Source organism: Takifugu rubripes, chromosome 2, assembly GCF_901000725.2.
Source record: "Takifugu rubripes chromosome 2, fTakRub1.2, whole genome shotgun sequence".
Taxonomy (NCBI): domain Eukaryota; kingdom Metazoa; phylum Chordata; class Actinopteri; order Tetraodontiformes; family Tetraodontidae; genus Takifugu; species Takifugu rubripes.
In genome coordinates, this window is record NC_042286.1 from 6,071,548 (window position 1) to 6,084,051 (window position 12,504).

The 12,504-nt window shown below is 45.4% G+C and overlaps 1 protein-coding gene across 1 annotated transcript; it reads right to left on the reverse strand.

The window, feature by feature from the left end:
* Positions 1-4,101: 4,101 nt before the first annotated feature.
* On the reverse strand, positions 4,102-10,973 carry lbh (LBH regulator of WNT signaling pathway). The gene is made up of 3 exons (XM_011618670.2): positions 10,758-10,973; positions 8,106-8,208; positions 4,102-5,852 (listed from the first exon to the last, which is right to left on the reverse strand). Exons 1-3 carry the CDS (start codon positions 10,784-10,786, stop codon positions 5,643-5,645), a joined length of 342 nt encoding a protein of 113 aa, XP_011616972.1. The 5' UTR covers positions 10,787-10,973; the 3' UTR covers positions 4,102-5,642.
* Between the last annotated feature and the right edge of the window lie 1,531 nt (positions 10,974-12,504).

Below are 12,504 nucleotides of genomic sequence, written 5' to 3' on the forward strand. Positions count from 1 at the left end.
GAAGAATGGAAAAACTTTGAGAAGGGCTCTTGTTTTCCCTCCAGTTTTGTGCCAGTTCACCTTCAAGAAGAGACGCATGTCCACATGATTAATGGGCCCCGTGAGATAATGAGATGAAATTAAATACGATCAGCTCCTCCTCTGAGAATATCTTAGCCCTCTGTTTAGAATTACAGTCGTTTTAAACCACAGCATCTATCTGCGCATTCCTTCTCCTAATAAAACTGACAAGCCAGGTCAAACGCGAACGTACGAGGTGACTGTCGGGATCAGATAGTTGCAGAGAATCCGCAGTAATTAATGTCAGGCATGCCTTTGCGAGCACACGAGGCGGTGAGGGAGTCTTTTTTTGGTACTGCACACTGTGTTTTGCTTGGTTTTCTATAGGGGTCTATTGATAGCACTTTAACAAGCCATTATTGGGAGGAGAAAAAGAAAAACCCTCATCTGGTTTGTTTATTTTCACATTCTTGTCTCCAGTGGTCTCTTGTGGTTTGGTCCCTTTTAGCTCAAAGAAGGTGATCCATCTTCTCTTTGACTCCACTTTCTCTTCACCTGCAAAAGCACACACTTGCTCACATCACAACCGTTTTTTTTTCTTCCCACCAGAATTTTTGTCTGCTTATCTCCATCTATGTCCTGGCCCAATACATTCCTCCTTTCCTCCCTTTTTTCCACCCGGGCTCTCCGAGCGGCTCGGATCAGAGCGGCGGTGCTGCGAGTGGTCTATTTATATCAATGACACACTGCAGACGCTTAACACATTAGCACACATAACTGGTGTATAAAGCAGATGCTAGTGTATTGATCAAAGCTTTAAATGAGACGGTGTGTGAGTACCAGGCCGAGGTGCTCCGGTCGATCTGTGTGAGCTGTGTGTGCAGTTTCAACCAAAGGTCGAGCACACTTGACCATGAAGGATTTCCTGTCAATAGGAATCAAACCGCTGCTGCTCTCGGAGGTCATATTATCTCACAAGGATCAATTTATTCTACCGTGTTGTGTCATTTGAAAAATGGTACAACAATACTCTCACTTGGTGGAGGTGCCTCAACCTGTAAATCTTCCATTGACCAGGGTTCAATATACTAATCAATACACTGATTAAGCATTTTACCCTTTTGCTCTTTCTAAACCTATAACAAGGTGTAAATTTAAATGGAAGGTGTAAGAATGTCACATTCCAGTGCAAATTTCTAAATATATCTTCAGCCCCTGGACCTGAAATACTTGTGGAAGCAGTCATGGAAAAAATCCATCTTTGGATGGGGACTGGAGAGGTATTTTTGCACATCTGAGCAAAAAAAAAGGATCCGAAATCAGCGTTACGTCAATGAAATATGGACGACCACCTCCATCGTTGATCGTGATAATTCAATATGTATTAAAGAAAATCAATTCTAGTCCCTCTGTTCAGTCTGAACGTGCTGTTTTGGTACTTTATTGATTCCCGTGTCATTTTACCTCCAGATGAGAACACTCGGCTCTTCCCTGAACCCCAATTCTTCATGTTCTCCCTCCTGGACATCCTTCCTTTTACTTTCCTGACCCGTTGTCCCCTTTTAATCCTCCCCGCTTGTCTCGGGCCTTCGTGCTCACCCCCCAGTCGACGGAGCCAGCAATGTGTCTCAGACTGGTGGGCCGTCTGCAGACAGGTTATAAATAACTGTCAGGTTTTTTCTTCTTCTTCATGTCCTGAGAGCTATACTCTCTTCTCACACTTGAGGAACCATGGGAAAAGAATCTTTCCCTTACGCACGCAGCACGTACGTAAAGCACCCAGCATGCGCAGGCAAGCTCTGCACAAACACACACACACGCACACACACACCACTATACTACATTTACAGCCCTCAAAGCATCACGTTTATGAGGAAAAGGGCGCTTCTTGAAAATGAAACCTTAACTTATGTTGTGTAACCTCCACTGTGGGAATGAGAGGAGCATTTCTCCTTTCATCTAAGTATGGGAAACTTGCTGAAACAACAGAACGGGATAAATGTCTGGGAGGACAAAAAATAGAAGGTACAAAAAAACAACCACACTGGAGTCAAGGAGGAGTCAAGGGAAAAAAAAGATAGAGTTCAGCGGATAAGTATTATTATTCTCTCCACGACATAACAGATTAAAAAAGGGGTTATGGGTGCATGGAAGGCTGACGGGAGCCCTTGTTGAGGGGAGTGACAGCAAAACATCGTTAACATGGACTATAGTTGGGAGTCGGGGAGAATTGGGGGGGGTTGGAAGGTCAGACTCCGCTGACACACTGAGATCAACCATGGGATTGTTTCCACTGGAAAGAATTCCAAGACTGAGCTAGAAGAGCTATCAGTGACTACACTCAGAGGGTTCTGACAACAGTTTAATGTACGGCCACACACACACACACGCACGCACGCACGCACGCACGCACGCACGCACGCACACACACACACACACACACACACACACACACACACACACACACACACACACACACAATTTCTCAGATGTGGTTGTAGATATGATTAAAGAAAACTGCAACCTGTATCAAGGATAGACAGTTATTTTGGGAAACAGACATTTTAAGCGGATTAAGAACAAACATGCAGGGATTTTCCTTTGTATATTACTGTAGGATACGTTTATTTACAGGTGGGTAAACATTTGAACATGTCTTCCTTTAGGAAAATAAGGATCAATGTGCAAACTCATCCTGAGGTGTTGGCTGAATCATGCCCAGGATCTGCAGATCCTTCAGGGATTAAATTGCTATTTAAATAAGGCTCAGCAGACACACAGCAAACATCATCCCCTCCCTTGCTACTTGTGACATTTAGTTCTTGTTGTCGTGTGCGCTGTTTGCAAAAAGGCTTTAAAAGAGCTCATGTGGTCATGTTGTTTGCTGTCTTTGTGTTTGCTAACTTGCACGTTGCATCTCTGGGAACAATGCCCTTAATTCTGTAACAAGATGGCATGACAAATGCTAATTACCAGCTCCACTATACAGTCTACCAGCAAATGTTCCCAGTTGCCAGTGAGTTATAAGAGCTTCTAAAAATGTCAAAATGCAACGGAAAGATGCTTGAGGCTAATGTTCACCCCACGCCACAGAAACACAGGCCCTTTCTTTATTAAAACAAAGTACGTATCTCTACCAATTTATCAAGGACGATGCAAAGGTCAGAAGTTCCAGACTGACGTCACATGACTTTGGAGGTGGCTGCCAAGTTTAGCCAATCTCTACGGAGCGCGGTTAGGTCCTTTTCTTACTTATGAGTCCCTATTTCCATGATCTCATGACATTTTCCAGTGAGATCAAGGAGCAGCTGTTAAATGAGGAATAAATGACATTCCTGTTCTGGACGATTCAGAAGAAACCATCAGCTCTCCGGCTGGACAGACTGTGGCTGACCACAGCGATCAGCTGGTAGGTATTTGCACTTTTAAAAGAAAACCTAAGCAGAACAGAATGTTACTTCATTGTTCACCTTCCCGGAAGTGCATTAGTCCAAGACCCTGGAAGTGCCGTGTCAGCCGGTTTAGGGAGTGAGAGCTTGTTTCCAGAATGAGGCAATCACACTTGACCCTGAGGGTCACTGGTACAGTACACAACAGCAAATCACCTGACAAGTTTCCATTGTAACGCTGATCTGAAAGCTTTCTGTTTATTCCTGTAAATCAACCAATTTCCCCATTAGAGCCTTTCCACTTTTATTATTCTGGTGGATGTTTACGTGTCTCTTCCATAGTCTTTATACCAATGAAATGCAAGCAAAATGTTAGGTCAAATTGATATTTTCCACAGTTCTGCTCGGAGTCCTTAAAACAGTTTAACAACTTCAAAGCACTTTACAGACAGGAAACAGTATTTTATGCTAACCGAGCTTGCAAGCGGAAGACAGGAAGTAGCATGTAGCCTGCTCTGGGTTCTATATTTACACATTTCATACGTGCATCTGCATTCGAAGGGAGATTTTTCTATGGGAGCGATGCAACGCAGGAAGTGTGACTGCTTTTAACTAACCACCACAGGTGAAAGGGAAGGAAGAGTTTCTCATGAACAAGAAAACAACCGATCCACCCAGCAAAACCGTTTCTGCCCATAAAAATGCACAGCACTTTGATAGCAAATTCAAATGTTTATTTACAACTGTTTATATTCAAAACAAAGAAAAGTGATCTAAATACAAAGAGAGAGAAAGATGGTGACTAGTCTCCCTGAGCTTTACAAAAACGAAAGAAAAAGAGACAGACGAGAGAGATGTTCCGTACGCAGCCCTAACGCCGCTTCAATGAGAAACTACAGAACAGACAACGCAGTCACACAACAGCATTTCACGTGAACTCTTTTGCACAAACCTGACAAATTTTGCTCCATAAATACGTGACTTGAAAAAAAAGCAAACATGTTTTGGAACTATGATGCAAAACTGACCAAAGCTACTAGCATTAAATAATCTCCCGTTACACATCTTTAGGGAAACATCAAGATTAATGACCATGGAAAAGTTAAGAGTTTTAAATGTGGGGTTAAATGTTGCCTTAATTTGGAATACCTCGAATTCAGTGAACTTTGCAGAAGTGAGGCCGTTTAAAAAACAAAAGAACAGGAAGACTTTCAGTTCTGAAAACTTAACCAACTCCCCAAATACAAAAACAGGATCAAACAAGGCCTCTGCCATTACCTCACTGGAACAAGTATTTACAAATCCTTCTGTCAGTTAGCACATTGCTTATCCCTCCCCCACCGGCCAAAAGGTCATCAGCCCTTACTCAGCATCGCCCTTTCGAACAATAACCTTCCTGTGTCAGTCGGGTCTCTGTATTGTTCCCGTTCTGCTTCGTCATCCCAGGAGGTTCACAGGAGGCTGACGGATGCATGACTTTTCTGGAGTTGCGTTATGAACTTTTGTACAATAGATTAATCACAGAAGCAGATGCGGGGCATGGTTTCACTATCTGCTCGCTTATGAGGGCTTGTTTTTTTCTTCCTGTGAATGATCGGCAAAAAAGAAACAAAAACGTGCATTTTGGGTGGAGGGAGGTGATCATTAGCATGTTACACTATATCCAATTACATATACCGGTATATGTAAAAAAGACAAAATTACAAAACATTCACTTGGCAGAGACCAAATCTATGAACAGCAGTGGCAATCACAATAATTAACATAGCGATCCAAAGGTTACAACGGCATGGACACTGTACTGGAGACGATACTCGCCGCGGGTACCACAGCAGTTCTGTGAGTGAGCATCGAGTCTTTTGGGTAATGATGCCAGCTGTTTGGATGTAAAAGCAGAGAAAAAGTAGCGCCCCCTACAGGGAAAGAGTTGTCCATGGCTCACCAGTCTGCTGCCATCCAGCAGGACGTCCGGTTCGGGATGGGACGCATGACAGTTGGCATGTTGGAAATCAAGCACAGGTCAAAGGCGTGCGTGTCCATTCTTTTCTGGTCATACTGGGAGTCCGGGAGGACCCTTACTGGGCGACGTTGTATTGCTTCACTACCGGGATGCTTTGGTGTTGCAGGAATCAGGAGATGCTGAATGTCCATCTGCTGGCTGAGCCCGTTTGGGTGCCGAGGTGCGGTGGAACCAGTGTAGGGAAGGCTAGCAGATGTCTAGGAAGGCGGAGCAGCGGTCTCCGGGTGCTGCCACTAATGCTGGGAATTCTGTACTGGCTGTCCATTTGGGATAGTGCCGTTACTCTGCTCATCCTCCTCCTCCTCTTCACTGACCAGGAACTCCTCTGGAGGCCAGCGAAGCTCCCCGCTCTCAACTTCTCCCTCTGTTGGCTCCACCACAATGGATGGCAGGCGGTCCTTAAGCTTGCAGCAGCGGTCAAAGTCTGAAGGGTCTGGGAATATCTAAAAGGAGGTGAAACAGGGGTGAAAAGCTAGTTAATTCACGGTCCAAGATCCTGCAGTCAAGCTTAATCCGAGCCAACAGCTAACCCCTGCAGTAGAAGTAGAAATTACTTGCGAGCATATTTCTAAATACACAATTAACCTGGGGTTAATTGAAGGCACCGTTACACGGCTAAACAACCACAGAGGAAGTGATCTTCAGACAAAACATCTGTAACGGGAAGCGATGTCTCAAAGATCCTGGTGGCATATCTGCAACTGCAGAGCCCGCATTCCTCCAACAAGGTGGCTTTTGCACGCGTGCCAGCCGCCAAAACACAACTTCACAAAGGAACAGGAACATCAGTGGTTGTAAATGACGCATGTTAAGAGAATTACAGTAGAGGCCTCATCTTGTTTAAGCTAAATGCTTTGGGAGGCACTGTGCCAAGCTGCTCTGCTTACAAACTCATCCGGCCTCGGTGCTGGGAATATTATACAAGAGCACAGTTTTAAACCAATGCAGAACTGTTTAGCTGCATTGTTAGCCGCTAAACCCACAGCATGCAACACAAATGTTTGCCGGACCCGAGCGAGGCAAACATTCCGTCTTGGCAAGACGGGACATCCCAGCCTGTCTGTTCTCAGGAACTCCAGGCCGTAGAACTCGATTTTTTTTTTTTTTTAAAACTGTTTGGATAAAGTGGATGAATATTTTTAGACCTGCATATTTCACTCCAAGACACTGGAGGGAGGGAGGGAGGGAGGGGTTGATATCGCTGTCTGGGCAAACAGCCGAGTGGAAAGAAAGCATTGGATGTGGCAGGAGAGAGAAGATGAGGGAGATGGAGGAGATCCAGCTGTGTCTGTGTTTCACTTAATTCCATAAGAGATGGATGACAAGGGGGAGTAGGTTAAAAAAAAAATAAAAAAAAATAAAAAAAACGCATTAGCGAGCTATAAATATTGCTGTGTATTTGTCGGGTTATGAAATCCTGCGTGTGTTTGTATTCTGCGCGATGACGTGCAATTGCACCCCTGTACGTTCCCACATCAGCCTTTTCTGGCCTCCGTCGCCAAACCTCATACGCGTCAGCACCAAGTAGAGCTGGGCAAGAGCCGACCTTCCCGCTGGATACCCGGCACACATGTGTCACGGCTTATTTCTCTTTCGGTAACGTCGGGCAATAACACATCGCCCAGGCACAACGGCGGCTATTTTAAGATGTTTTTAGTGATTGAGGCATCGTGCACCGCAGTCATGACTCATGGCAGTGCCTTTTCAGATGATAATTCTGCCACCGTTTCCTTCATCCCATCTCTGGTGCTGGGTCTCATTCATTTGAATGAAAAAGCACAGATGGAACATAATGGTCAGGATTTGAGTCAAAGTTCCTGGCACCGCGGCGGGGGGAAGTGGCGGAAGCGCCGCATCACAGTGCTTCTCTGGAAGGCTGGCTGGGCCTCCAGGCAAATGGTGGAGGTGACGGGACACAGAGCCTGGATGGAAAGAGTGGATCCAGATCCACTCATCTACATAGGACAGCTTCACAGCTGGGGTGTGAACTGGGGGGAAGTTGGCTTTCTTCCTGTGGGTCAGTTGACATCCTCCACATCCCCATACAGTGGTGCAAACTGGGCTATTGTATTAGCTGTATGAAAGCATCAATTTTGTATGACCTCATGTGTCTCAACAGGAAATACCTCTTAACTGTGAGCAGTAAAAGCCTGAGGAGGAAGAACCTGCCTAAAGATATGTTGGTAGTCTTTACTTAATAATGACCACTTAAAATGAAGCCATTAGACCTCCTATCCAAAACACTAAATGCATTCTTAAATATCAATTTATATTAAAATGCAATGTCTTAACTCTGGTACAAAATGTGACCGTGGAATAAGCCGGCGGCTGTGTGTTTAAGTAGTTTCCATGCAGCCCCTGTTGAAGTGACAGTGAAACAAAGCTGCAGGAACACCTTGTCAAGATCATCTGATGGCTGCTTCTCTCATGTCTCTGCAGCGACAGTTTAATTTTGAGACGAGCTGCAGGAAATCAGAACTTCCCAGGTGTGTGCTACTTTTTTTTTTTTGAGAACCAGCCACAACCTCGAATGCCCCCTTAGAAATGAGCCTAGCCTGCTGCAACGGCTGCTGACTTCATTAACTTTCCAGTCACATGTTAGAGATCCAACCTGTCTGTTTATTATTAATGCCCACACATTCCAAGGTTAACATGAGCAGTTCAACATGCGACGCGGCTGCTTTTATGCATCCTACCTGGAAGGTGAGTCTGTCCTTGCTGGGGCTGAGCCTCATGTCCTCCATGGGGGTGCTGTTGATCATCACCTCAGTCATATCTCGGCTGGGCACAAACACTGGTCTGCAGAAACAAAAAAGGAGGTTTTTCTTGAGAGAAAGCAAAAGGAAAAGAGCAATGCATTTCCCCTCCACCAAGTTTGTTTTGTTTCTGCCCAGCTCACATCACAGCGTGCACAGAATCGGCACCGTGTGAAGGCACTGCAAAGCTGCAGACTCTCGCTGCGGTGTGCACGAGGTGGCCATTTCTAAGTACAGCGTGATGCGCTGTTGCATTGGCAGCAAGGGAGAACACAGTCATTGTGAGAGAGTTGCTGGGGGTGTGTTGTGGTGGAACTCGATGCACTTAGTTCCACCAAAGCAGACCCAAACTTTCCATTTCAGATGAGCAAAAAGGGTTTTGTTGATTCACCTTCGGTGCGTTTGCTGTGGAGTATTGTTGGAGGAAGGCCTCAAACAAAAGACATCAAGTTGGTACCTCTCACTGAAAGACACCCTGTACCGAGACAAGACACCGAGCGGCCTTCTCATGCTCTATTTTGAGCCTGGTGCCTTCTGGTCAGAGGCCACAGGCGTGAGGTTTGTGTGGTCACTTGCTATATAGAACACGACCTGATGTTCGCTCATAACCTTGCATCATTGTTTTTTCCCCTAGAGATCTGTGGGCTTTGGTTGACCTAGTTTGAATCCTAAATACATTTTTGCCAACAGAATATTGCTCATATTTTATGCTTGTGATACGCAATCATTGTGATTCACTTTCCGTTAACACAAAATGTACGAAGTGAAAACTGAATCTGATGGACCGACCGTAAGCTTTACTTTATGTCAGAGGCGATGGAATACTGGGCTGAAACAATGCCTGGATGTCCAAAAATAAAGGAAACATGGAAAAACAAGGTCAGCTGGGGCTGCAATGGAACTTATTTCCTCATGAAAGTGGGGTGAGGAAGGCATGCAAAAAAACTGGAAGAGGAGGACAGGGATAAGTGTCAACCTGAGCAGAGGAGGAATGAGGAAGAGAGAGGAAAGCAAAGGAAAGATAAACACTCAGGTCCTGCCAGTCATATTTCTGTTAGGGGATTGTATAAACATCCTGCTCGGCTAAGAATAACAGAACATCGACCTAATAAAACATAACGGGGCACAATGAGGAGGAAGTGTGTGTATGTGTGTGTGTCAACCTGGAAGGAAACAAATACACACTTATTATTGCTTCAGGTTTCAAACTGGGACAGAGAGCTGCATGTCCGCTGCAGTTGGATCATCCTACCTGTGAAACCTCACATGACCGGCCCCATGGCAACCTTTAACCACCCGACCCGCTCTGGATCACGCAGTCCTACCAGCTACTTAGTGTCACAGTGCGTCAGGGAACAGACTGACAGCACGTTCAATGGAGTCATTAACAGTCCATCCCAAAGACACCGACAGGATTAGTTGAGCTTATCGCCATTTTTGGTTTTGCTTAATAGCTGACAATTTGCCAGGAAACGACTTAAGTTCCCTCAGGTGGTTGTGGCAGCTGCTGCACATAAACCCAGCGAGAACGAGCGCATCGGCTTCTGTAAAACATCGACTCAACCGTGTTATAAAGTCACCATATTCCTCATACTGAAGCGCGACACTGGGTTCAAAGACCGCACAGGCCCCTCCTGGAGTGGCCCCTTGCAGACCCCCCCACACACGTTATATAATCTTTTGTTTCCTCGGCACCATCCCGCACCTGCTACTACCAGCATAAATCTTCTGCAGTGCAATAGGGCATGGCTGTGTGTGTTCCATGCCAAGCTAAGTCAGACAACTCTGCAGGTATGTGGGTGGCGGTGGGGGGGGGGGCTGCTGCATCCACATTCCTGACTGCTGAATCCGACTCTGGAAACATGAGTGTCACCGCTCTGGTGCGAAGGATGATGCTGGACTGAAGATAAAACTGCGTTGCCTTAAACGCCACAGTCGTTTTCTGTACGTGTTGTGAGGGGAAGGATGTCTACCTCATTCCCAGTATCAGAAAACAGCTGCAACGTAAGAGATTTTTTAAATTTATTTTTCTTAAAAAAGAGGTTTTATATCGTTTAGAGCTCTGTGGGACTGAAGCACAAGCTTATCTAAGAAGAAGAAAAAGAAAGCAAGAAAGAAATGTGCTTCCACTATTGGACTTCCTGGTTGAAAACAACGTTGAGGTTTGAACAGCAGTCACAAAACAACTTTTGAAAGCAACCACCGTCTGCTCAAAACAAGTGACAGCAGATCAAATGTCTGACTGGAACTAGACGGCTGAAACAAATAGGTGCATCCATCTTTATCCAGACTGCACCTGCTGCATGGAGGGGACACGAGGATAACGCGTCACTGAGGGACGCAGTTAACATGAAAAATCTGAAAAAGACTGCGTGAACATGATGACCTTTATATACAAAAAAAGACCTCGTGTAGCAGCATAAAATCGATTTTCGAGCTGTTTACAAAAAGTAAAAAAAACAAGTGTAAAAGAAATTAGGCTATCAATCTCGCAATCACCTTGTGATTGAACCCTCCCCGTCAGAAATACATCAACTTTAAATCAGCCGATGGACTAAAAGCAGCAGCTGCGGTGGAGACGCGCGTACTCACCGGTAGGTCAGCGGGGAGCAAACAGACATGAATTCACACCTGCGACCAGTTCTGCTGCTGCTGCTGATGTTGATGATGAAGACGGAACCTTGTCACAGCCTCGGTTTTAGTTCGGCTGTCGCGCAAAGCGAACGGAACTGTGCGGTCAGCGTTGCTGTGCGGCGCGACACCAACTCGGCTCGTCAAACCTGCGCGTCTGAGCGTCACAGCGGGCGGCGCGGGCTTTTTATCACAGAGGCGTGTGTTTTCCGCCGACCGGGGACACACCCCCCGTCTAGAAAAACCTCAATGACAGCTTATTATCAGTCAGAGCCAATCAGAGCGCAGCCCGGATGACGCCAGCAGTGTCTACGACCCTTTCTCATTAGATCCTGCTGCGCGGTGCCATTGATTTGTGGTCTCCAAGGCAACAGAGTGACAGAATCAGTCTCTCCAATGCTGAAAACCATTTCGTGACATTTATCCGAATGAGGAATACATCTAAGGGGGAGGGGGGAGATAGAGAAGCTCGACTCATTCACAAATTTATTCCAAGGGCAAGCCAATGTCGCGTTTCAGGGGGACCGAATGGGCTTCCTGAGTTCCGTGTATATTAGGACCACGACACGCCAAATACAATTAATAAGCACTAGATTTCTATTGTGATCAAGTTCACGATCATTATGCACACATGGCTGACTTTACATACCTTCCCATTTGTCCTGCACACACCAGGCTGCACATTCAACTCATGCAAGACAGGTGCCTGGTTCTGGTCCGCTCAGGAAGGCATCCTTTGCTGCCATCTTGTGGCCAAACAGGAACACTTCTCTGAAATGAAAAATCCATCCATCCATCCATCCATCCATCCACCCACCCACCCACCCATCCATCCATCCATCCATATATCCATCCATCCATCCATATATCCATCCATCCATCCATCCATCCATCCATCCATCCATCCATCCATCCATCCATCCATCCATCCACATATCCATCCATCCATCCATCCATCCATCCATCCATCCATCCATCCATCCATCCACCTTCTGCTTTTCCTGTGCGGGCTTAAATGAAAAAATAGGTGAATCTTGTGTTCAGCTACTCTGCCACATGTCAGGGTCTAACTCTTAGTTCTATCTATCTTTCCTCAACAACATTCCAGGGCACTCTAAACATTTATTACGAATTTATCAAAGTTATTTAAAATGATCTGTCTGAGCCAGCCCCATCAAGCTGTGCGAGAATCAATGATACACAACAACCAACAGAGGTCACTAATGTCTTTAGAACGAGCGGTGATGGCGGCCTTATGTGCTGCTGCTGGGAAGAGGTAATTCCAGACTTTAAATAATGTTGTACATGGGATTAAACGGACAGAATTCTAACGCTACCTGAGCGATGGTGAACAAATCAAACTTCTACATAACATTATAATTTACCATAATAGGCAAACTTAATCTAGATGGTACGTACTTCAGGGAAAGATTAATGTTTCAGTCAAGTGGTTTAATGGTTCACAGAGGTCAGACTGTGAAGAAATTTTTAAAATTGTTGAAAACAATCGTTGTGTTAGCACAGTTGCCATCTAGCAATAAGGATTTTTCTTGCTGAGGCCTTTCCAGTTTTCTGCCAAAGTCTAAAAACATTCACGTTAGTTTGATTAAAGAGTTTAAACAACCCCTTAGATGTGAGTGAATAGTGTGTGTCCTGTGATGGACTGGTGACCTCTCCAGGGTGTAGTCCTGCCTCTCACCCACCGACT

Bases quoted from the DNA above. Each gene is read 5' to 3' on its own strand.
- lbh (XM_011618670.2), bottom strand. From the start codon at position 10,786: ATGTCTGTTTGCTCCCCGCTGACCTACCG. The intron at 8,209-10,757 runs GTGAGTACGCGC...TTGTTTCTGCAG, and splicing joins TGCTCCCCGCTGACCTACCG to ACCAGTGTTTGTGCCCAGCC. The intron at 5,853-8,105 runs GTAGGATGCATA...ACCTCCTTTTAG, and splicing joins AGGACAGACTCACCTTCCAG to ATATTCCCAGACCCTTCAGA.